Here is a 23,011-nt window from a genome sequence, read left to right as displayed (position 1 = left end):
TCCCTAAGGTCGAATTTATTTATAACTTTAAATTTTACAACTTTCTTACAATTTTCAATATAATCCATCCAATGATCAGAAGGACAATCGGTACAATTAATCGACGCTGCCATTCACCATAGTTTAGCGTGGTTTAAACCACGTTTAATCTTTATAAAAAGTTTAAACCACGTTTGAACTTTATAATAAGTTTAAACCATGTTTAAACTTTATATACACAACAAGATAGTGGCATGACCATTCTAGTCCAGTATTTAATTATTATGTAACGTTACTAGTGTATACAACCTTGAGTTACACTTGATTCTTTACGATTGAGATATTTTTATTACCTCTTGTTTACATGAGCAATATTCAGTTGTTCTTTTTATGAGTTTCACTTAAAACAATTGCCTATGTCCGCGGTTTGATTTCAATTCATGGTTGCGCTTTTCTCGGTTTACGGTACTAGAGGTACTATTATTAGCAATAATCTAAATATTTTCTATAAATTTATTATTTTATATAAGTATCTATAAATAATGAATATCCTTGTACTAATAATATAAGAACATTTTGTACTTTGTATTTTAAATTTGAAATTGGAAGAATAAATTAAAATTTACGTATTAATAAATACCTACTTTTGTATAGTTCCGCTGCTAAATGAAAGTACATACAAAAAGACGCCACTAACTAAATATTCCCATCGTTTTGGGAATGTAGATGAAAAACAAGAATATTCAAAACAAGCTTGTGAAATATTTCGTATCTTTTATCTACAAATTGTGTCCTAATTCTTACGAAATCTAGTTTCGGTATGGCTTTGTTAAATATTAAATACAGCAAAATAATTTATCAACGTCAAATCAAGTTTAATCAGTTAAATCTCGCCCTTACTATCGTTAAAATCACTTCGTATATCCAAATCACCTTCGTAACTAAATTAACAGGTAAGAGGTGTAAAAAGTGAATGTATACATTTCCTGAATTTTGTTTACTGAAGTACCAGTAAAAGTATATTCAAATGGAGCGAAGGTCAACAATTACTTGCATGAGAATAAAACTTACAAGCCTATTACTTAATGCCGCTCATACCGAACTCCATTCATTTACTTTCACTTTATGTCAGCGCCATCTATGGGCGTTCTTAAAAAGCGATAACACACAACGAGGAGAAATTATTGTTTTCATTACTGTTTCGTAATTCTCGTATGCGCCCACAGATGGCATTATAATAAATTCAATATCAAAGTTTCAAAAGATAATAATGTTATTATTAATCAATAAAAATTAAAGCGTTAGACCCAATTTCACCAATATTTTCTAAATCAGACATTTATTAATCGAGCTTCAAATTAAACATGTATTTTAACATCGTTGTCAACTCTACAGGTCCCAAGAAGGAAATCTAACAGCCGATTATCAAATCGACCATTAACTGAGCGACTCACGAATCATTCATTCGTATTTTAAGCCGCCCGAAACAAAATGTCATAGTTGACAATGCCATAGTTTCGCACGTTGGGGTTATTTGTTCTAGTTGTATAATAACTGTCATGTTTGGTAATTCGACTAAATTGAAATGTTCTAACACAGTATACAATTTAATAATCATGTAGAAACTTTTACGTTTGCTGGTTTATATGTCAAACGATTTGGTCGTTACCATGGTTACAAATGTTTGATGTTATTTGGAGATTGTTTTGTTGTGATTTTTCTTGTGTTATTTTAATTTTATTTTGAGTTGAATAAATACAATAATGTTGAAGAAAAATCGCGGTTCAATTTCACTTGGTCGAAGGTAAACTGGATCTGGTTGAAATTACGAAAAAAAATTCGGAGTCCGAAGGAAAGTGCGAGAGATCTCATACTAGAAGAGCAATTAAAACAAGAAAAATAAAGACAAAGCAGCAAGATACATTTAAAGTAAATTGATAGTAAATTCTTGTTTGTAATAACCTAGTATCTAGTTGTTATAACCTATTTATTGAATGATGTTGATAGGTACAATCTAAGGGTACAATAAAAATGTTTTATAAAAACACAAGTTTTATTTATTTAGGTAACATGAAAAATTACATATTTCTATAACAATGTCACATTTAAATTAAATTAGGATCATCATCATCGTCAGCCCATATACTTTCTCACTGCTGGGACATGGGATTGGTAGTGCTAACTTAAACTTAAACACGGTAAGGGATCAGGTCATTATCCACCACGCTATCTTATGATATGTCGGTTTCCTCACAATGTTTTTCACCACTGAGCCATCACTGCACTGCACTACAATAAGCAGTTGGTCTGTAGGTGAAACTGATAGATTCCTAAAACAGAATTTAAAATTAAGATAAGTACATTTCATAATCATGAGGAGGCCTGAGCCTTACCTGAGTAGTGGTGAAGTTTACATTTTAAGTACCTATATTAATATTCAATACTAGATTTGACATGACTCACAGGATTATTATGGTTTAATTGAAAATAATACAGTATGTAGGAAGGAACCTTTTATGCACATAAATATAAATATTACCTCACGAGATAGTTTTACTTACAGATCCGACGGTTATTCGAGTTTATCTTCAATTAATTGCAATACTTCCAAAACCGATTGTTTTGATAAACGAAATCTTGTACTAAAATCAACATCATCATATTCTTCGAAACAATGACGACGTCTTTATAAATTCTGGGCCGTCGCGGTCGCACTATATAATCCAAATTATACAAATCATCCAACACATCTTCATTTTCAAAAATAAAATAGTATGTAGAGTCCATCTTGACAGCAAGAAAACGTCAAATCATTTTTTCTAATCGCTTGTTAAAAATTTAAAGAGCCTCTATGCCACGGGTTAAATATAATGCCGTGTTAAGGAAACTAATCCTCGATTAGGTCATGGTGGGACACTCCCTTACATTGATGTCCCGTTAAAAGAGTTAACAGCGTGTTAAACTAACTAACAGAGCTTGATGAAACTGGGCCTTAATATTTGACAGCTCGATAATTAGTATCAAATTACGTACATACTCACATTACACCCACTTCGCGGATGGGCAATTACCAATAACTTCCTTACTACAAAAATAGTAATAGTTATTTCGTCGTATCGTCAAAATTAACTGACGTAGATTGGTATTCAAAATAATAAAAACAGTAATTAGTACGAATATTTAGACATAATGCAAATTTCAACCCTGTATTTGTGCTAACGTGTTTTCTACAGTTACATTTGGCTTCACACGGACAATGGGAGGCGAGGCAAAGGTTTGACATGCATCGTTGCATAAGACGCCCTAACAAGTTTTCAGTACTTTTGAAAGAAAATGCGCATAACATTAATTAGACTTTATACTAAAAACACGGCGTCCTTAATTACTTTAATGATAATTAAACTCGCAGCTTTAATAAAACTAAAAATATACCAACAAAACCCAGACTTAATCGCCGAGCAATTTTAAGAAACAACTAAATAATATCATCGTATGTTAATTTATTCTTCGAGTTATACACATCAAAAGCAAAATATTAAAAGTCGTGTCCTTATATAAATGTGTAGATTAAAGCCTAATCGACCCACATTCGTGTATCAAGGAGACAAGCATCACGACAGCTACAGGGTTACATTGTAAATATTTTTATGGTCCACATAATGTTATATTTAAATACCATAGATTAATTAATATAACTTAATTTTAGACGTTAGTATTAATTGTGTTGTCACTTTTACGGTCATATTTAATGGTCAAGTTTTAAACGAGCGAACTACATAATAAACCAGTTCGTTTTCAAATGTGCTCATATACTACATGGGTAAATTGAAACACTTTTTGAAACGACTGTTTATGATTGGTCTCTCTAATATACTTAAATTATAAAACTTTTATATTACACCTCGTATTCTACTGTATTATGCAAATGTATATTTGCGTCCATATAACGATATTCTCGGTTCTTGTACAGAAATAGAAGCATCCTGCGTTATTACAATAAAAAAGAGGATACCTAACCTTTTATCTCTAACAATTTGAATGACTTCATGACTTCCGCGTTCAAGGAAATGTTGCCTCTTTGTTCTAGACATTTTTATACACCCATTTGCATACTCGTTAATTAGAATTAATTATCTAAATGCTAATTACTTTTTTATTTGCATGCTCACTCATTGTACCTAGTTGCTTGTAAACAGCCCCCCCCGTAATTATCGCCTTATACATTCTTAATGAATTAAAAAACTGAATAGTGTAATCTTATGCTTTATAATATATATTTTGTTTTTGATAAAAAAAAGGAATTTAATTGAAACATTTGATAAACACACACTTAATTTACCTACATTCAATTAAATGATAGATAGTACCTGTGAGTTATTGTTAATATCACATGGACAAAGGCTTAATTTCCCTATTAAATTCAGTCAACTAACTCGATGTCAAGGTATCATTTAACTACAATATTGCAAACTCATAATAAATCCATTAAACCTTTATTAGAAACTAATTCCAGGCCCTCAAAGTTATTGTGTCATGAAACACGACAACGATATTCAATATCTTGAATTATTCGCAAACATTAATAAAACGACAAAGCTTTATTACCATCGATACTTAAATTCAGATTTCTCATTTAATGCAATATGTAAAACAGAGACTGTTACAAAATCGTGACAAGAGCGAGCGATTAGAATCATCAACGTGTGCGGGAACGTTCCCCAGTGCAGAATACGGTCTCACTTCACAATTATATGTGACTTTTGACTACGAAAATAACAATAAAGCCACGCCAGCAACAATGCTTCTGAATCTTGCTAAACGCCTACACAATGCTCTTACTGATCGTCTTTTAAATGATCTTGCGTTATCGTAATAGCAAGTTGCGATACTTTATCGGGCCAAGGTTGCGTTGCGACAGGCTTTCTAACACCTGACACTACAACTGAGACATTAACATCGTTTAAATTCATCTCACCTTTTAACCTTTCATCCGATTGAGAAATTCTATTTGAATAGCCATTGAATACACACGAAATTTAATTAAACCGAATCTGTTAAACAAATTTGCCGCTAGCGATGATATTGAAACGTTTATCGGTTCACAGTTCACTAGCTGCAACCTTGTCTTCCTTTACATCGGCGGTTTTCAGTCTGACATAGATCGGGCCTAATGAACCGAAAACGTAATGACGTGCCTCCATTTCAGCATGATTTCACTTATTTGCAGCGTATCGTGCTAAACAATGCTTTTGCTCACGAAACTGTAATTTTACTCATATTCTAATTAAATCCAAGAGGAACAGGCACGCCGATAAACAATGTTATTTGCGAAGTGAAACCGAAACCAACGAGCGATGTTTATCGATTTAGAGCCCTTTATATTTTCGTATGAATAAATGCATGTACCGTAAATGAACGCAAACGGCGAAACAATGGATATCGTGTATCTCTGGAAAAATCTCTCCATTATTGCTGAAGTAAAAACGTGCGTAATACAGCCTTCGCTTGGATCCTTTCACGAGGGCTTCGTTAGTGCGGTTTGGTAACGAACAATGTTTTTATTGCAGTGCTGGAATGATGGGCGAGGGTCTGCTGACGCTGACGTACGGCAAACACCACGCCTGCATCTTGAACGAGGTGGGAGCGGCGTGGCGTGGCGCCAGGTACTCCGACCTGGTGCTGGTGTGTGACGACGCCGTGCCGCTCGCTGCCCACCGCATTGTGATGGCAGCCGCTAGCCCACTTATTAGGTAAGCTCATCGTGTTATAACTATCTCAATTGTTTTTTAATGTGCGCTACTAAGCTTGAGTTGTTTGATCCATTGTGAAACCAACTTTAGTTAAAGGTGTTAGCGAAGTTCAAGAATTATCAAATAAAGCTAAAAAGGCAAAGTCAATAGTTTTGCATCGAATCATACAAATAATACATAGCTTATTTAAATAGGCTTAAGTTAACAATTTCTCTTTATGTTTCAGAAAAATCCTCGATGATACCCCATCAGTAGAGAATCCAGTAACCATTCACATGTCTGGAATCAACAGTACTTTAATGAGGCATCTTCTAGTATTTTTGTACAGCGGCCAAGCATATATCGAGGTGAGTATTTGTATAGTATGGATAATTGTTTAAATAGGTAAATATATAATTAGGAAAAAAAAACAAATATCAGTCTGTCCAATAGAAAAAAAGATGTATCTCAATTAGTGTCCTCAACTCAAGTTATGTGCCTATTAATATTCCATTATTATACCAATACTAGCAGTCCGCCCCGGCTTCGCCCGTGGTACACATTTACGTTTTCTCTACGTAAGAACCATCCTCGTACTTCAAGGAATATAATAAAATTTTTTTTATCGAAATCGGTTCAGCCGTTCTCGAGTTATGCGCTTACCAACACATTTTGCGATTCATTTTTATATATAAGATTTATTAACGAGTTTATTTTTATCAAGCATTTAATAAATTTCATTATTTGCAGTCTGGAGAAATCGATGATATGCAAGAATTGTTTGAACTCCTGGAAATCAAATCAGACGTATGGAAATCCACAAAGGAGCGACAGCAAGCAGAGGAGAAAAACAGGTCATGCGAAAGATTAAAAGCAAAAAGAACGGACATCAATAGCAATGAAAGCAGTAAACATGACGCACCATCCGGTTCTTCACATTCTGAAAGCGAAAGAGTTACGCCTAGCGCTGGTTTCAGTAGAGACAAAGAGAGAGGTGAATCAGAATCGTTAAGTATAAAAAAAGAGAACATGTCCACGAGTAGTAATGATGAAAGGGAAGAAGATGATGCTGACGGCGAAAATAAAGAATGTGGTCGAGTATCATCACGCCGGCGGAGCTCATCTAATCCTGTTAATCTATCTTTGGCAAGAAACTCGGAACACACTGGAAGCGAACACGACGATTCACAAGATTTGGATGTTGAAACAGTCGCAGCAAAGGTATATTTCCGTTTGACTTATTCTTTATTTATAAGAAGTTAATCCGTACATCTATATGAATTTTCACAGTTTCATCTTTATTGTCAATACTGAATAAAAACATTTTGTTAAACGCAATTTTTCTTTATTTCTAGAACATTGAACGAAGACGGTCAACTTCATCAAGCCAAGAGAATCCTCCGCCTGAACCTGGTTATCGAAGACAACTATTAAATGACCGATTAGGCAGAGGAAGCGAAAGGACAAAAAGAAAATCACATTACTTGGAACCTCCCGAACTTGATTTAAGAACTGTTAAATTGGAAGATTATGCTCATCTTAAGCCCCCTGATCAAGATTTGATGTCACTTGTACAGACGTCACCAGAGAACTACGTTGTCACGCCACACCGAAAACGACGACCCGGTTTTCATAATTCACCATCACAAAATCCCCCGTTTGTATCGTTTCCACCAAGCTATTTAGAGGAGATGGCTCACCTTCGATACGCACAGGGGCCGGGAGTAGCTGCTGGAGTCGCTCGTCTCGGAGCTCTTCATCCACTTAGCGCTTCAGCACCTCCTTATCTCCCGGAAAGAAGTGCTACACCACCAGCAACGGCGCATGATGACGTACTAAAGTACAGACCTCCTAGTGCAGGATCGTGGGGACCCTGGCTTTGTCAACCTCAAATCGGGGGAGATGAAGCGCCGACCACAGAACATGAACAAGGATCAAGTAAACAGGCTCCGGTTAGGGAATATCGCTGCGAATATTGTGGAAAACAGTTTGGTATGTCATGGAATCTCAAAACACATCTCCGAGTCCATACTGGAGAAAAACCGTTTGCGTGCCGGCTGTGCGTCGCCATGTTTAAACAAAAGGCTCATTTATTAAAACATCTTTGTTCGGTTCATCGGAACGTGATATCATCGAGCGAAAACGACGGAAGAACTAACACTCCGGGCCGATTCAACTGTTGTTTCTGTCAGTTAACTTTCGAAGCGTTACCGGAACTTATTCGGCACCTCTCAGGCCCGCACAATAGCCTTCTACTCAGTAAAAATTTACACGAATGACGCCCGTCTTCGTGACGCGGCCTCACGCGTTCTGTTGGACTTTGAAACTCCTCTCAATCTGAGAGTTTAATTGTGATATGTGTGAAAAAGGTTACGTAGGTAGTGTAAGAAATTATTTTTAAGTTATGTGATATCGCAGAGCGATACTCATAGTTAGACATTCGTGGGAAGAGGTCAAGCGGATGTGTCGTAATGTAAGGATCATGTTTGCCGAATGGGTCCAAATTGTTATAATTTGTTTAAAAATTATAATTCGGGACCAATACCTTCCGAGATAGTATTTATTTGAAAATTGTATTTCATTAGCGTAAATATTATTTAAAAGCCACCGACACATTAATTCCTTAAGCATAGAAAATAGATGCAATTGTCAAAGAAAAGTTGCGAAGCCTTAAAATCCGTAAGAGAACGTCACACGATCTACCTCCTAAGTTAAAACCACATTTCATGAAACTGCAGGTGACGAAACTACAACATTGACTGTAGACCGTATAGTTTTAAACAGGGTTTACGTTCAATGTTTCTAGTCAGAATAATTGGAACTTAGCATATTAAATAAAAGTATTTAAATATTTGGTGCTGTACTAAAAATTCTTTATCCCAACCAACACTCTTCTAGTTGTCCTATCTATTTTATTCTACCTTTAAACATTTTACTGTTCATCTTTGTTCCAAGAAAAATGTCTGACATAACGATTCGCAGCTTTTCAAGGACACTAAAAATCTCAATATTAGTTTTATCATACCTTATTAATTGTAATATGAATAAAAATGTGTTCGTATGTTAAATTTGAATCAGCCTATTCTAGATTTCGTGCCGATTATGATGTGTGGATGAGCACCAAAGATTTGTAAAGCATGGAAGTTGTTTTGGTGTACAATTAAGAAAAATTATAGGGACCTGAATTGAATTTGATGTGTTAACGTATGTAGGTACCAATTTAATAATCTCATGACTGTAATAGTAAGCTTATTTCTATGTTCTACAACTTCTGTAATTCCACTACGTGCTATTGTATTAAAATTAATCTTTCTATTTTTGATAAATTTATTCTAGACTTAATGTATCACAACAGGCATTATTAATACTTTATCTTAAGCTATTCTAAATCTTCAAACCTTTTAAGACGTACTTCTATTATTGTGGCCAGTTATTTTTAAATGGTATCTTAGTTACAACCGTGTTTGTTTTATTTGCTTGTAAACCTTCATTTATTTCGGAAGGCCTTATTACGTATACTTATTAAATTATCTCTTCTCAACCAAACCTGACTCATATGTACTTTAAAAGCAATACGTTCGATTATTCTAGTTACTCTTTGTAATACTCATCATCTAAATCATTTGAAAAACATCGATAATTGCTATTATTACAAACGTCCGTTTCTTTCGAAGATTCTTCAACAATTTTATTGAAACTATTTATATGTTAAACTAAAGTTACCAACATGTTGTTCAAAGCGTAGATTAAATGACAAATTTGTCGAATTGCTTTAATTTTTTCTTCGATGTTACCTATCGTTATACCTGACTTTATTTGTTTTATTTTTCGTGTTTTGTTTTAACGTCGTATTGACGGTTATTTTTAATTGGGAACAACTTAATCATAAGAATTGTGATTGAGGTATCATTAGATTAACGTGTATGTGATAATCTGTTACTATTGTAAGTTTAACGAGAACGCCGTCTTCCATTGCGTTTTCCATTTTCGAAATACTTTATTTGTAAATATATTTAGTTATAAGACACTACATGACAATATCGTCCAGAAAACAAATCGCTGCCGCTGTTACGTAAACTCGAACAAAAAGAATGATATTAAACTCGAAGGTTTTGTAGATTTATGTAAAACGTTGTGATATTCCGGCGTAATGCCAATTTGCCTTACTGTACATGAAACAATGCAATTCGCATTTTTAGTTTGTGCTTCATACATTGTTCGTATTATAACGGTCAATGGTTTTAAAGTGAATAAACCAAACGAAATTGTATTTTTATAATGATATACGTAATTTAGATGAGATTAATGTATGAAACACAATACTAATTTTAAAATAACTTTTTTAAATTGTCAGAAATGACGCCGACAACTTATGTAAATAAAAATTAATTGTAAGTATACTTGAAAAAGAAGCTTAAGTCTTAACTTAATTCTTGTTGAACTTGAATATTGATTTTTCTGTTAATTGTAAATTAAAACGTATTTTTAAGTTTTCACATAGTGTACAATTTTTGTAGATATTGTTTAGTACATTAACATTCTGTAAAAATGTGTTCTTACCGTAGTAAATTAAATAACGAGAATATTTTAGTTACACAACCCGCTTTTTTGTTCCTCCTCCACTTTCCATTTATCTTATTTTATTTGAGCGCCATCTAGTGATGGGTGGACGCAATAAATGATTATTATAATTTATAATACAAGATGGCGCCTGAGCAAGAGCTTGCGAAATTTGAGCTTGTTACGAAGAAAAATTCATGTTCATGAAAATTTGAAAATTCATGAAACTTTCCTGATTAGAGCTAAAGCTGTATACTTTAAAATTATTCAACTATTTGGAACTCAATTAGACTCAATAAGTATTCTTACAAAAAGAAGAATAACTGAAATTTCAATTATTTTCTTAAAAAAAAACTTAAAATCGCATTATCTAGTTTACATCAGCTGTCACCTGCAATAAGCATTCTAAATTCTAATTAGTAGGCCAAAGACAGCAATGTTCGTCGAAGTTTTCATAAAGAAATTAAAACTATTAAATGTGAATATAAATAGCAAATTTAAAATAGACTTATAGACTATACAGAATTCCTTTTCAATTACACCAGCCACCAATATTAAATTACTCTATACCCTGTAATATTATGGTGCAACTAAGTCATTATTGGGCAATTTGGGTCTGTCGTTCCCTATGTAGGTATGCTTAGATCTTTAGAAGTACGCACCGAATTTTGATAGTTTCTTTTAGTTTTAGACAAAGCGGGCGAAGCCACGGTTGTAAAGCTAGTTCGTAAATAAAAATAGCATGCAAACCTACATCTCCAAAAAATCGAATTGTCAAAATACATATGTATTTTCAGCAACCTGTAGGTTGTATAGAACTGTTGGACACAAATTAAATAACGTAATATATTCTGATATGGGTCTAAAATAAACAGGAATAGTCTTAATTTAAATGATGTTTATTAATACTCTAAGTCTAGTAGATATTATTTAATATAGTATAAACTAGATTTCCGCCCGCGTTTGCAAAGGAAAACCCGCATAGTTCCCGTTCCCGTGGGATTTCCGGGATCAAAACTATCCTATGTGTTAATCCAAGTTACCCTCTATATGTGTGCTAAATTTCATTGTAATCGGTTCAGTAGTTTTTACGTGAAAGAGTAACAAACATCCATACATCCATACATCCATACATCCTTACAAACTTTCGCCTTTATAATATATATTAGAATATTAGATATTAGATTTAAATTAAGTCGTTATAAATTTATACTCAAATATAGGCAGAGAAAAATTATTTTGATGCCAGAATATACTTACAAAGCATGTTACAAAGTAAGAAGAGTCTTATTAGTATATAGTCTTATTAAATTTATTTACATATAATAAATAGCATGTATACATATAGGTCATATATAGATACACAACATTTTTTATGAATTAGTATCTAACTAACAGCTGCTGTTGCCCGCAGTTTCGCCCGCGTGGCCAAAATAAATTCTTATGGTCTATGGACCTACTAACTTTGATTATCCGCTTGGATGTATAAACTCAAACATTTATTTATTCAATTAGACTTCTTGGAGAAGCACTTTTGAAACGTCAATACATATTTTTTACATTTACCACCGATTCGGAAAGCAGTATCTATGGAGAAGAACCGGCAAGAAACTCCATAGTTGCTCTTTTAAATCATATCAGTATTACAATTTAATTTTACAAAATATGTAACTGTATATTATCATAATATGCCAGAGAACTGTCCTGTGGTTTTTACGCGATAACCCTCCATGGGTTTTTATCTTCCATATATTCCTTAATGCTGTAATAGGCTCTCTGAACTAATACGTTTTTTACATAATTTTTAAATTTAGCACTACTAAACTCTTTGATACTATGAGGAATTCTGTTGTAAAAAAGTATACCTTATAAATAAATAAATAAATAAATAAATATTATAGGACATTATTACACAAATCGACCTAGTCCCACAGTAAGCTCAATTAAGGCTTGTGTTGTGGGTACTAGGCGACGATAAATATAATATTTAATAAATACATATAACATATAAACCATAGATAATAACACCCAGACCCAAGAACAAATAATTGAGTTCATCACACAAATATTTGCCCTGACCGGGGATCGAACCCGGGACCGTCGGCTCAGTAGGCAGTAATTACTTTACCACTGCGCCAACCGCGTCGTCCAATACCTTGGCCCATAAATGAATTTTTAACTTTAGCTAGACGATAAACTGGCATTTCAATTTTATTTCTGTTCCTTGTGCCATAACAACACATATAATTTAACATATAATTTATCGAAATCCTTTCTTAGTTGATACTACATTACTACATTAGCCCGACCGGTCCAGTAATTTTGGTTGTGCGTTGATAGATTCAGATTTCAGTCAGTCATGTTTGCGTTTTATTAACTCAAGATTTCAAAATTAAGAGGTTTGCCAACAAAAGGTTTTTAAAGCTCTTTGTGAATAATATTTTGCTAGGTATATTTTTATAGCATAAAATCTATTTTTGGTATAACAAATTTATTGTACCATGGATCACTACATAGTATAAAACAAAGTCGCTTTCTCTGTCCCTATGTCCCTTTGTATGCTTAAATCTTTAAAACTACGCAACGGATTTTGATGCGGTTTTTTTTAATAGATAAAGTGATTCAAGAGGAAGGTTTTAGTATATAATTTATTAGGTTTTAGACAAAGCGGGCGAAGCCGCGGGCGGTAAGCTAGTATAATACTATACTAGCTTGTACCATACAATTAATATTATATCACAAGTTGACTCCGTAACTAGAAGTATAAAAACATGTTTTCATGTAATCATGGACGATATTTCAGCAGTATGCATTGAAAAGGGAAAATAAACGCTAGTTTCAAGAGGGTAAGTTATGATTTCATATTTATTTATTAAATACAAAATTGTACCCTAGGATAATCCTCTGTCTGAAATAATTAGATCCCATTGATAAGTGAATTAAAAATTTAGATTTAATATTTTTTAAAGGTATAATATTTTTCGATTAAGTAAATTTATAAGTAGGTAACTAATATAAAATTTTTAAGTAGGTGACCAATCCTGACTACATATTAAAAAAAATAAAGAAGAGAAATGAATTTAAAGTAACACTACTTTACACACACTGCACTACTTATTCAGTGCACATAATATTTTGTAAAATCAGAATCGTTTAGATTAAAATATAGACGAAGACTTTTATTGACCCGAATTAGGTTAACATTTAGCCTTATTCAAAATTTTCTTCTTATTCTTGTATCATATAAGACTACTACATACAAGTTGTATGTTAGAACTAGGACCATTGATAAGCAAATCTAATAACCATGACATAAATAATAGAAGAAGTTGATTAGCTCTCAAAACTCAAAAACCCTCCCCTTCAGGCCAGCCAGCCCAGTACGCGACTGAAGAATTACAAGCGAGCAATTAAATTCCCGTCCCAACAAAAACCAGTCATTGGAGTTTAGTTCTACACGTTTAAAAATAGACAAGAAAGATAGGTAAGTAAAAGCTATGAAACCGGTAAGGTTGCAGATGGCTTACATCTTTTTGCAAACATGCATGGGAGTGCTAGGGCTGTTGCACCTTTAATATAATAAATAATTGAAGTAGAGAAATAAATCGTGAATGCATTATTTGCCATTTAAATTATATTATCATGACTAAGAATTACTGATAGTCCGCACTCTTTGCTGTACATTCCTACCTACCTACGGGTATTTTCAAATATCTTTTCCATAAAAAATGACTAAATTTGATTCTTTTGATTATATTATTTGATATTCTCTATTAATTAAGAGAGACAACACTACTGAGTGGCAAAATTCCGAAGAGCTTCTTTGGACACTTCAGTAATGACCGTATTTGTAACATTAATGTAAAAATAGTCCATTATGCACCATGGTCATTTTATTTTTTGTTTATGTTATGTCTAATATGTTTATGGAAATTAATTACCACTTAATTCTCATTTACTCGCATTCACTCTTAATGTTCTTTATATATTACCGGCCGGCCGCCATTGCACCCGTGCGAAGCCGGGGCGGGTCGCTAGTGAATTATACATATACTCAAACCTTCCCCAAGAACCTCTCTAATTCTCTTTCTACCGCATCAAACCGTTGCGTACAGTTGCGTACCGTTGCGTAGTTTCAAAGATATAGTTACGCGTAGTGACAAACAGACAAAGAAAGTGAATTTGTTTTATACTATGTCGTGATAATGATACACAAGTAGGTACTTTTACAAACAAATAATGTAGCATCGTTGTAGATGGACGTTAAAGATGACAATATATTTTATTTACTTTCCCAAAACATGGAGAATTAAACAATATATATACATATTACCTTTTTGTTTCTGTTTTAATGCATGCTAACCGCAAAATATAAAGAGCAAATAAAATAAGCTTAAAAGCTCTCTTCAAATTTAAATTTTTTTAAGTTGATCCCGTCGCATTGTTGCACTGCATGTACGTTTTTTACATCTAGATGTATGCACAAACTCATATAGTCATATTATTAGCACTAGTGCTAATAATATGACTATATGAGTTTGGACCAAGATTGATCAGATTCAGACCCAAATCTAATGGGCTAATAGCCTTAGGCTTAAAGGCTAATTAGCCTTTTTTGCGTAAGAGAGGAACAAACATGCATTCAGATCACAACCGGTCAACTTCATAATCTAGTATCAGGATTTTTATTTTTATTATTACTTTCACTAACTGATACTGCTTTAATAGTGTATACTTGGCCCATCTTCGTCGGGATCAAACCGGCATAAAGAAATAGCCTATGTTATTAAACTGTGGTAAATGTCAAAATAAGTAGGTATGTAATGACGTTTCAAAAGTGCTTCTAGAAGAAGTCTAATTGAATAAATAAATGTTTGAGTTTGAATTGAGTTTAAATCGTTCGAAATTAAGTTAAATAGAAACAAACAAATAAAACTCTTCTTTTTATTTTATGATATAACTAGGAACATTTGTAAAATAACTAATAAATGTAGTTATTGTGACCGCTGTACCTTACCTATGTACCTTAATTTAATTACAGACACAATATTTCGGAAGATTTCGAATATAGACGTATGATATAAGTAATAAACATAACATTCTAGGTATACAGCAGACCTGAGACCGACCTTGTTTGTTCTGATGCTGCACAAGTTAATTTGTTAAAACATCCCGAGTTTCTCGTCACACTACAATTAAAAATAGCAACAATTAGTTACATATGTCATTTCACACAACATGTTTACCCACCATATAAACTTCTAGTAATTTCTATAGATGCATAAAGAATCCCACAAACAAAAGGACGTCACAAAAACTAGATCCCAAACCGATCCTGAAAAAATGCCCATCCTCCCATAGTCATGACCTAACAAGGATAGAAATTCATATAATAAACAAGGTTGGATATGGTCCCGATGGAAGACCGGTTTCAAGGCTAGCTTTAAATAGGTTGTGCTTGGGGGTTCAGGCATCATTCCCGTGGAAGCCTCCCTTGTATCCAGATCACGATGTGGCGTATCTTCGTGCTGTTTTTCGCGGCGGCTGCGCACGCGCAAATACCCTCGCTGGGATGGTGTCCGGACTATCAGGTATGTTGTTTGTTTTGTACTTCATTATTTGTAATGAATATAGGAGATAAACTTTGATATTCTACAATTATGTTTGTTTGAAATTGTGAACAAATTGTCGTGTTATTGACTATTGTTATTTGTTGGTAAGGCATCTCCTCCAGACTATGTGCTTTATAATATATATATTTATAATACCCTTATCCACTAATATGTAGCCTTTATGTAGCTTTAAGAACGAGACTTTTCTAATTATGTAGTTGCGTCAAAATTTTCTATTTCAGTTACATATTTTGATTTATGTCTTGGTTTATACTTTAATGTATCTTTGTACTCTATAATTTGTTTTAATAACCGTAAAGGTATTACCCAAATAATAATACACACATCCAAATAATAATTATTACAATTTATCTGAACCTATAGATAGACAAAAAAAGAAAATTAATCTAATAAAATTATAGTAACGTATTCCTTTCTTCAAAAAAAAATACAAATCCATTCATTAATTATTTCTTTATACATCACATAAGAGCTTACACTAGTGTCGTGTTCTTGACCTCGGTCAATGATGTAACCCGTTGGCAGGTCAGTAACCCCTTTCGATTTCAACCCATTGAGCGTCAGGTGGTAATGTTATGGGTGAAAGTGAAATGGGGGCAAGCGGAAACGAGTTTTTATTGTCGTGTTGTGAAGATTTATTTTCGTTTTGTATTGGGAAGTGGTAAATGCGATGCTAATTTATTTGCATTGATTTGTGTTTTAATTTCTTTGATATATTGAATAATTTTTAAAATAGAATAAATAATCAATTTATTAGGCTAAATATATATATTATATATTTGAATAAGTCATTTACAAAATCTAATTAATAATATTATCCTGAACTACGACTCCGTCTATGTTTTATTTGTCCATTTGCATATTTCAAAATAATTCAGATATTTAACGAATTTCTAAAAACATTAAACAGTCCTAACATTCATACTAAACTTCTAGCCCATGGCAAACTTCAACATCAACCGTTTCCTGGGCAACTGGTTCGAAGCCGAGCGGTACTTCACGGTGTCAGAGCTGGGCACACGCTGCGTCAACACCAAGTATGAGGCCACGCCGGAGGGCAGGATCGTGGTGTCCAATGAGATCACTAACTCTTTGTAAGTATATCTATCTGTGATATTACATAGTTTAATGAGGATAAATTAGTATTTTGAAATGTTCAAGAAATAAAGTCCAAAAGTACGATATCAATTTCCAAAGCTAGTAAAATTCTTTTACTACCTATTCGCCCGCCCACATAGTTCAAGCCATAGTTAAAGCCCAAAGGAAAATCCAAATAGTTCCCGTTCCCGTGGGATTTTCAGGATAAAAACTATCCTTTGTAATCCAAGTTACCCTCATGTGTGTGCCAAATTTCCTAAAATCGGTTCACCAGTTTTTGCGTCAAGGAGTGACGAACAAATAAACAAGCCCATACAAAGATTCGAATTTAAAGGTAGGATTTGAATAAAAATATCTTTTGCTTTCAGAACGGGAATGAAGCGAGTCCTCGACGGCACCCTACAGATGATAGGTCGCGAGGGCGAAGGGCGCATGATGGTGAAATACGCCTCTCTCCCAGTGCCCTACGACACTGAGTTCAGCATCCTCGACACTGACTACGATAACTTCGCAGTCATGTGGTCCTGCAGCGGCATCGGCCCTGTGCATATCCGTAAGTATCCCTATATCATTTTGATACTGTAGTTTATTCGTGTTATTTTCATGATTGTGAACCGACGAATCGGATAACTTAAAGCATCTGAAATATATAATTAAAGCTAAAATTTGCTTTAAAGTTTAAATGTAATATATATTTTAAATTTTCATAACAACTACCTACCAGTAATAAATAGGTACCTAGGTTAAAAATTGAATGGTTATCTACTAAATAAAAAACTAATAAAGAATAATCTACTAACCTTTAACCATTCACAGAAAACGCCTGGATCCTCACAAGAGAGCGTCTGCCACCCCCCATGATCATGCAAAGCGCATACGGAGTACTCGACAAGTACAAGATCTCCAGAACATTCTTCGTAAAGACCAACCAGGCTGACTGCCACATTCTCCCTCGGCCTGCCGCTGAACCCATGCTCGATCTGCTCAAGACTGATGATCTTGAAGGCAAAAATGCTGTCCCTGAAGTGATCGTTGATAAGGAGGAGGTAAGTATGTCTTTTAACATTGGCTTTTTATGTTCTAAACTCGTGAAAGCTTAAGTCTGGTCAGAATGCTGAACATTAATCTGCCTGGAGAAGTATCAGTGATTCAGTGTAACGCGTATGCGATATATCCATATGACCCAGGAATCCATATTCTTATTATGTGAAATTCTACCAGGAATAACCATTAAAAAATTCGAAGAAAAGATCCTAAGAAGTTTTTCATATTAGGTATAAGCGACAAATTCAACATAATCCGTTTAGTAATTTTTGCGTAAAAAATTTTTTTTATTGATTTGATAAAATAAATATCAAAATCAAATGTAAAAATGCAATTCTTTCAATTAATTCTAAATACTCAACACTCTACCTTTTAACTAACAGGTAATAAATTGTATTATGTTCATATTTGTCTTTGAAACCGGCTTGTATGGAAATTGAATCATTACTAACAATTACTTATGGTGATCAGTTATTTAATATGTTTATAAAATAGGTGATAAATTTTATTTAAAACATACAACGATAACTTGCAAATAATTTATGTAGCTATCATCTATATTAATGATTTGCATTGCTATGTACATGTGGATTGAAAAACACTGTACAATTTAAAAGATTCTTCAATCACTAGAGAGCTACATAATTCTCGGCTAAAATTTTTGTTTTTTCTAAGTCAAACTACTTCCCTACAATAAAAATGCACAGACCATTCATATACATATTGCAATAATCTATTATTATTTGCAGAAGATCCCAAAAGAAGAAATCAAGAATGAAGTTATAGTAGAGCGATCAGCTGTGCCAGAAATGTCCGAAGAAGCGAAACCCATGAAGATCTCTGAACCAATGAAAGAATCCGAGATGAAGGACGACAAAATGGACAAACCCATGGAAATTAAAGAAGAAATGAAGAAACCAGAATTAGAAATGAAAGAGAAAATAGACAAGCCAATGCAATAAATTGTTAGTAATTAATTAGTATGGTTGGAGGCTTACAGGATGGGCTATTGAACCAAATAAGTAATTTCCGATGTGGACAGTCTGTTTCGAATGGTTTGCTTTAGTCAGTGCTAAATAAAGAAAATATAAATAATAATATTCGTTTTCTTTCCGCTGTTGAAACTTGAAACCAACAATCTTTACGCAATTGCTATCCACAATGTAACTGATTAGCTACAGTAAATTTTTTAAGTGTTAAATTTACATTTATTTGCTTTCATGAAACTTGAATCCATATTTTGAAAAAAATATCATAAATAAATAAAATAATAGCTAGGTACATTATTTTAATAACGAAGTAAAATTAGAATCAATGAATGTTGATGCAAAAGGAACGGGTCTGATTGTATTGGTCGGGCTGATACTGAGCGTCCACTCCCGGCCGCTATCCCACTACTGCCCGATACGGGGACTTTTGGCTGCTGGGTTTCCCCCCTGGCCCGGTTCGCCCCTCCTTAGTTAACCTGCACCCCCCAGACTCCTCCGGGGGGTCCATATTAATACCAGGCTTAGTGTGGACGTCCAGTCAACATGGACCACACAGCACCAGGACTCCCGACCTCAAACCATCCTCCGAGCCCGACCTCCGAGTAGCCGGATTACAGGAGACGCCACGCTCCCAGTCGAAGTAGACTGCGAAATTATAAAACATATAATATAAAAGAACCATGGTTCTAAACTACGCGGGAATTTTTATAACCTATATATTGTTTTTTTTTTATTTTTTTTTAATATTTGTGCTGAAAACTAAATAATTTGCCATTGGGATATTTAGTTCTGTAAAATACAGAAAATATTTTTTTTATACAAAGTTTGCGGTTCTAGGTCGTAGCCCGTAGGCCATCTATCGCAACATCATAAAACCTTCTACAGCATTAAGTTACAAGGTAACATAGCAGTTTAGAGAAGATAGACTAGATGGCAGTTCACTTAAAAAATAGAAATTTTGTAATTTGAGACAATTTATCATAATATTTTAACTTTTTCAAAATAACAACATCTCAATACATAGTATAATTAATCCCAACAATTACCTTTATTATTTTTTTTGTTAACTTTAGATATCTTTAATTTACACGGCATAATATTTTTTTTAATTTACACATATATACCTTTTAACTAGCAAGTAGATCAAAGCATACATACCTACCATAGAAATTAATTGCTCAAAAATGTATTCAATAGATTCTTTATATTTTAGAATGTACCTAGATAATATAACATATACAAGGTCAAGTTGATTCACAATTACATAAAGTTAATATATACCTACTATCCTATATAAATACTAGCGGTCCGCCCCGGCTTCGCCCGTGGTACATATGAAAAATAGATGTTGGCCGATTTTCAGACTTACCCGATATGCACAGAAAATTTCATGAGAATCGGTCCACCCGTTTCGAAGGAGTATGCAGACTAACATTGTGACACGAGAATTTTATATATAAGAAGATTTTTTCCGGCGCTTTTTATGAAATATCAGTAAACAAACACACATATAATATTATGCAACGTATAGACCGGCGCGTTCAGTCCATGGTAGAGCAGATGTAAGGAAACTCGTCTATGTGAACATATTTAGTTTTTCCGTAGTGTTTTTAAAATAAAATTATACAGGGTAAGTAAGGAACATGCATTTCGTCAATGTAAGTAATAGGATAAGTTATTTTACCTGTATTTATTATGTGTAATGCCAATTCGCAAATATTTAAAATATCAATGAAAAGTTTAAAATATGTACTGTTGTCAAAATTTTTGAATACTGTAAATAAACTATTGCATTCCTTCAGGATACCAGAACCGTATTTATTGAAAGATAAAATTGATAATAAAGATCGAATTTAATACTAACACTTTAATTTTCATATAACTTCCATAATAATGTAACAGTCAGATAACAATGTAGGTAGCAAACAATTAAGACATGCTACTATTAATTTTCTACGCAAGGCAAGTAAAATTATGTTTGAAATGTTAATAAATGTTTTATCTAAACAAACACGTTTACACGATTAAAATGAAGTGGACTGCAAAAACTTCAAAACGTAATTTATGGGTTTAAATTATGTATCTATAGTATATTAATATTAAAATTACAATTACATTTAAAGATATAGGTATTTTTTAAAACCTTACTTAGGATTAGGAGAACCTTACTAATGAAGTTTATAATGTGTGAATCACATATCTAAATTAAGAAAATATCTAGGTAATATCACAAATATTTTCTATACCTACAACGTGACGAGAAAAAAAACTAGCCTGCTTTTCCGAATAAGAAAGTGCCGTCTCTAATTTAACGTTTCCTTTGTAACTCACTTCTAGAATTCTCTATTAGGTTTCATTTACAAATTTAGCTTTGTTTTCTTTTCTTATCGCCACTATCTTATACTAGATGAAAAACAGGTAATCTTGCAATCAGTTGCTACTTTTTCTTTTAATAACGTACGTCTAACGTATATAAAATACACATTTTCGAATATGTGCAAATTTTATTTAACTATAAGTACTGATAAACCAGTTTTTTTTGGCATCTTTAGTTTATAGTCGGGGAAAAACCTAGCCATATTATATTGATATTTTTTACTGTATTTGTGAATAACTGACAAAGTAAATCAATCAATTTTTTATCCTTTATCGTTTTAATATAAAATATCGACTGAATATTAGTATTTGACGTCTATGATTCAATGTACTTTACTTAATTTTTTTTTTTATAATTAAGTCTCCAAAAGCAAAACAAAACAGGTAGGTACCTAATAATAGCAGATATTATTTTAAAGTTTATTTGATAGGAAATTCAATATTGTACGAGTAATTAAAAAAAAAACACAAAAATCAAATCAATCAAATTGTTGGTCTGTGATTTTCAATTAATAAACTTCCGACATAGCCTGGCCGATAAACAAGAATATAATATGCCTTGGGCATCTAGTACAGAGAAACATAATAAAATTATAATTTATAGGCCCTTAACGGAAAGTGGCTTTTATAGAAATAATATAAAATTTCCCGTATTACGTTCTAATTCCACGATATATTAAATGAGTTATGAGACCTTACCCATAAAGTTGATAATTTTGTTATCATTGATAACAACGGGTCACCATGAAATTTGACTTTGATTGCAAAGCATTAAATTTCGTAGTTTAGGTCGTAATTAGACGGAAAAAAAATATATGGCATGAAAAACTTTGCTTTTGTGCTTAGAAGACTGATTGAAGGAAATTTTTAAAAATCTCGGATTTAAATTTTTTATTGAAAATAAAACTATTGAAATAAAAATGTTTATTATTTTTATTAAGTTTTACTATCAAATTAGCTTACAGAGAAGTGGAAAATAACTTAAAAGTGCACACTTTTACTTTTTCTTTTATGTTCATAGCTACTTTCTCTCTATAAACCCCAAATATAGTCGCCCATCATGTTTTCATTGTATTGGCCTTGATAGCGTTGTACAAAATTCATGATGTCCTGATGGAAACGTTCTCTTTGCTCTTCGGAATAGGCTCCCATATTGTTTTTAAATTTATCCAAATGAGCATGCAGCATAATATGTACTTTTAATGACATCCTGCAGCCCATGGCCTTAAAATTTGTAATTGGAATTTGCCTTTCCTTCCAAACACCTTTTACAATATCTACAAGCAACATGTGGAGCCCATGGCTTATCTTGATTCCGTACAGGACAGTCAAAATATGCTTCATAGGCTTCACAGAGAACGTGAGATGTCTTTAGTTCATATTTCACGTCTCGAACTTTAATAAATTGACCACATATAAAACAAAATGCATCAGCATCGTATTTGCACTTTCGTGACGACATTTTAAGTTATTCTGGGCTTGTAAATAATACCTGATGGTTGTTTATCACTCGGGTGCCATCTAGCGGCACAGTGTAAACGTTAATATCCCACTCTCACCGCGCGGTCTTTTTAAAAATATTAAAATCAATTAAAATTTATGA

The 23,011-nt window shown here is 33.1% G+C and overlaps 2 protein-coding genes and 1 non-coding gene across 7 annotated transcripts in view; 2 read left to right on the top strand and 1 right to left on the bottom strand.

Moving 5' to 3' along the window:
* Window positions 1–10,307, top strand: part of ken (zinc finger and BTB domain-containing ken and barbie protein) — a 41,931-nt gene extending 31,624 nt beyond the window's left edge. For both annotated transcript variants that reach the window (XM_090102528.1, XM_090102529.1), the window contains exons 2-5: window positions 5,547–5,729; window positions 5,956–6,076; window positions 6,459–6,929; window positions 7,064–10,307. In XM_090102528.1, coding sequence (XP_089958654.1) covers window positions 5,547–5,729; window positions 5,956–6,076; window positions 6,459–6,929; window positions 7,064–7,987 — 1,699 coding nt within the window. In that variant the 3' untranslated portion in view covers window positions 7,988–10,307. The remainder of the gene's footprint in view (window positions 1–5,546; window positions 5,730–5,955; window positions 6,077–6,458; window positions 6,930–7,063) is intronic.
* A 2,728-nt stretch (window positions 10,308–13,035) lies between these two features.
* On the top strand, window positions 13,036–19,141 carry LOC149907524 (apolipoprotein D-like). Of its 4 annotated transcripts, none has more exons than XM_090102532.1 (6): window positions 13,036–13,114; window positions 15,739–15,859; window positions 16,838–16,995; window positions 17,368–17,552; window positions 17,816–18,045; window positions 18,793–19,141. In XM_090102532.1, the coding sequence occupies exons 2-6, from the start codon at window positions 15,779–15,781 to the stop codon at window positions 19,003–19,005; spliced, it is 867 nt and encodes a 288-aa protein (XP_089958658.1). In that variant the 5' UTR covers window positions 13,036–13,114; window positions 15,739–15,778; the 3' UTR covers window positions 19,006–19,141. The 4 variants fall into 4 exon arrangements, with proteins under 4 accessions (XP_089958658.1, XP_089958656.1, XP_089958659.1 ...); XM_090102530.1 differs by having other exon boundaries at window positions 15,720–15,859; XM_090102533.1 differs by lacking the exon at window positions 13,036–13,114 and adding an exon at window positions 13,636–13,752.
* A 231-nt stretch (window positions 19,142–19,372) lies between these two features.
* On the bottom strand, window positions 19,373–19,668 carry LOC149907523 (signal recognition particle RNA). The gene has a single exon (XR_016456877.1).
* Window positions 19,669–23,011: the final 3,343 nt, after the last annotated feature.

The sequence above is a fragment of the Colias eurytheme genome, chromosome 6 (genome assembly GCF_061535395.1).
Source record: "Colias eurytheme isolate Ceu_HAF_F1 chromosome 6, ilColEury1 Martin Lab GWU primary, whole genome shotgun sequence".
Classification (NCBI taxonomy): domain Eukaryota; kingdom Metazoa; phylum Arthropoda; class Insecta; order Lepidoptera; family Pieridae; genus Colias; species Colias eurytheme.
Note: the sequence above shows the minus strand (reverse complement) of the source record. Positions and strands in the feature narration are given on the sequence as shown.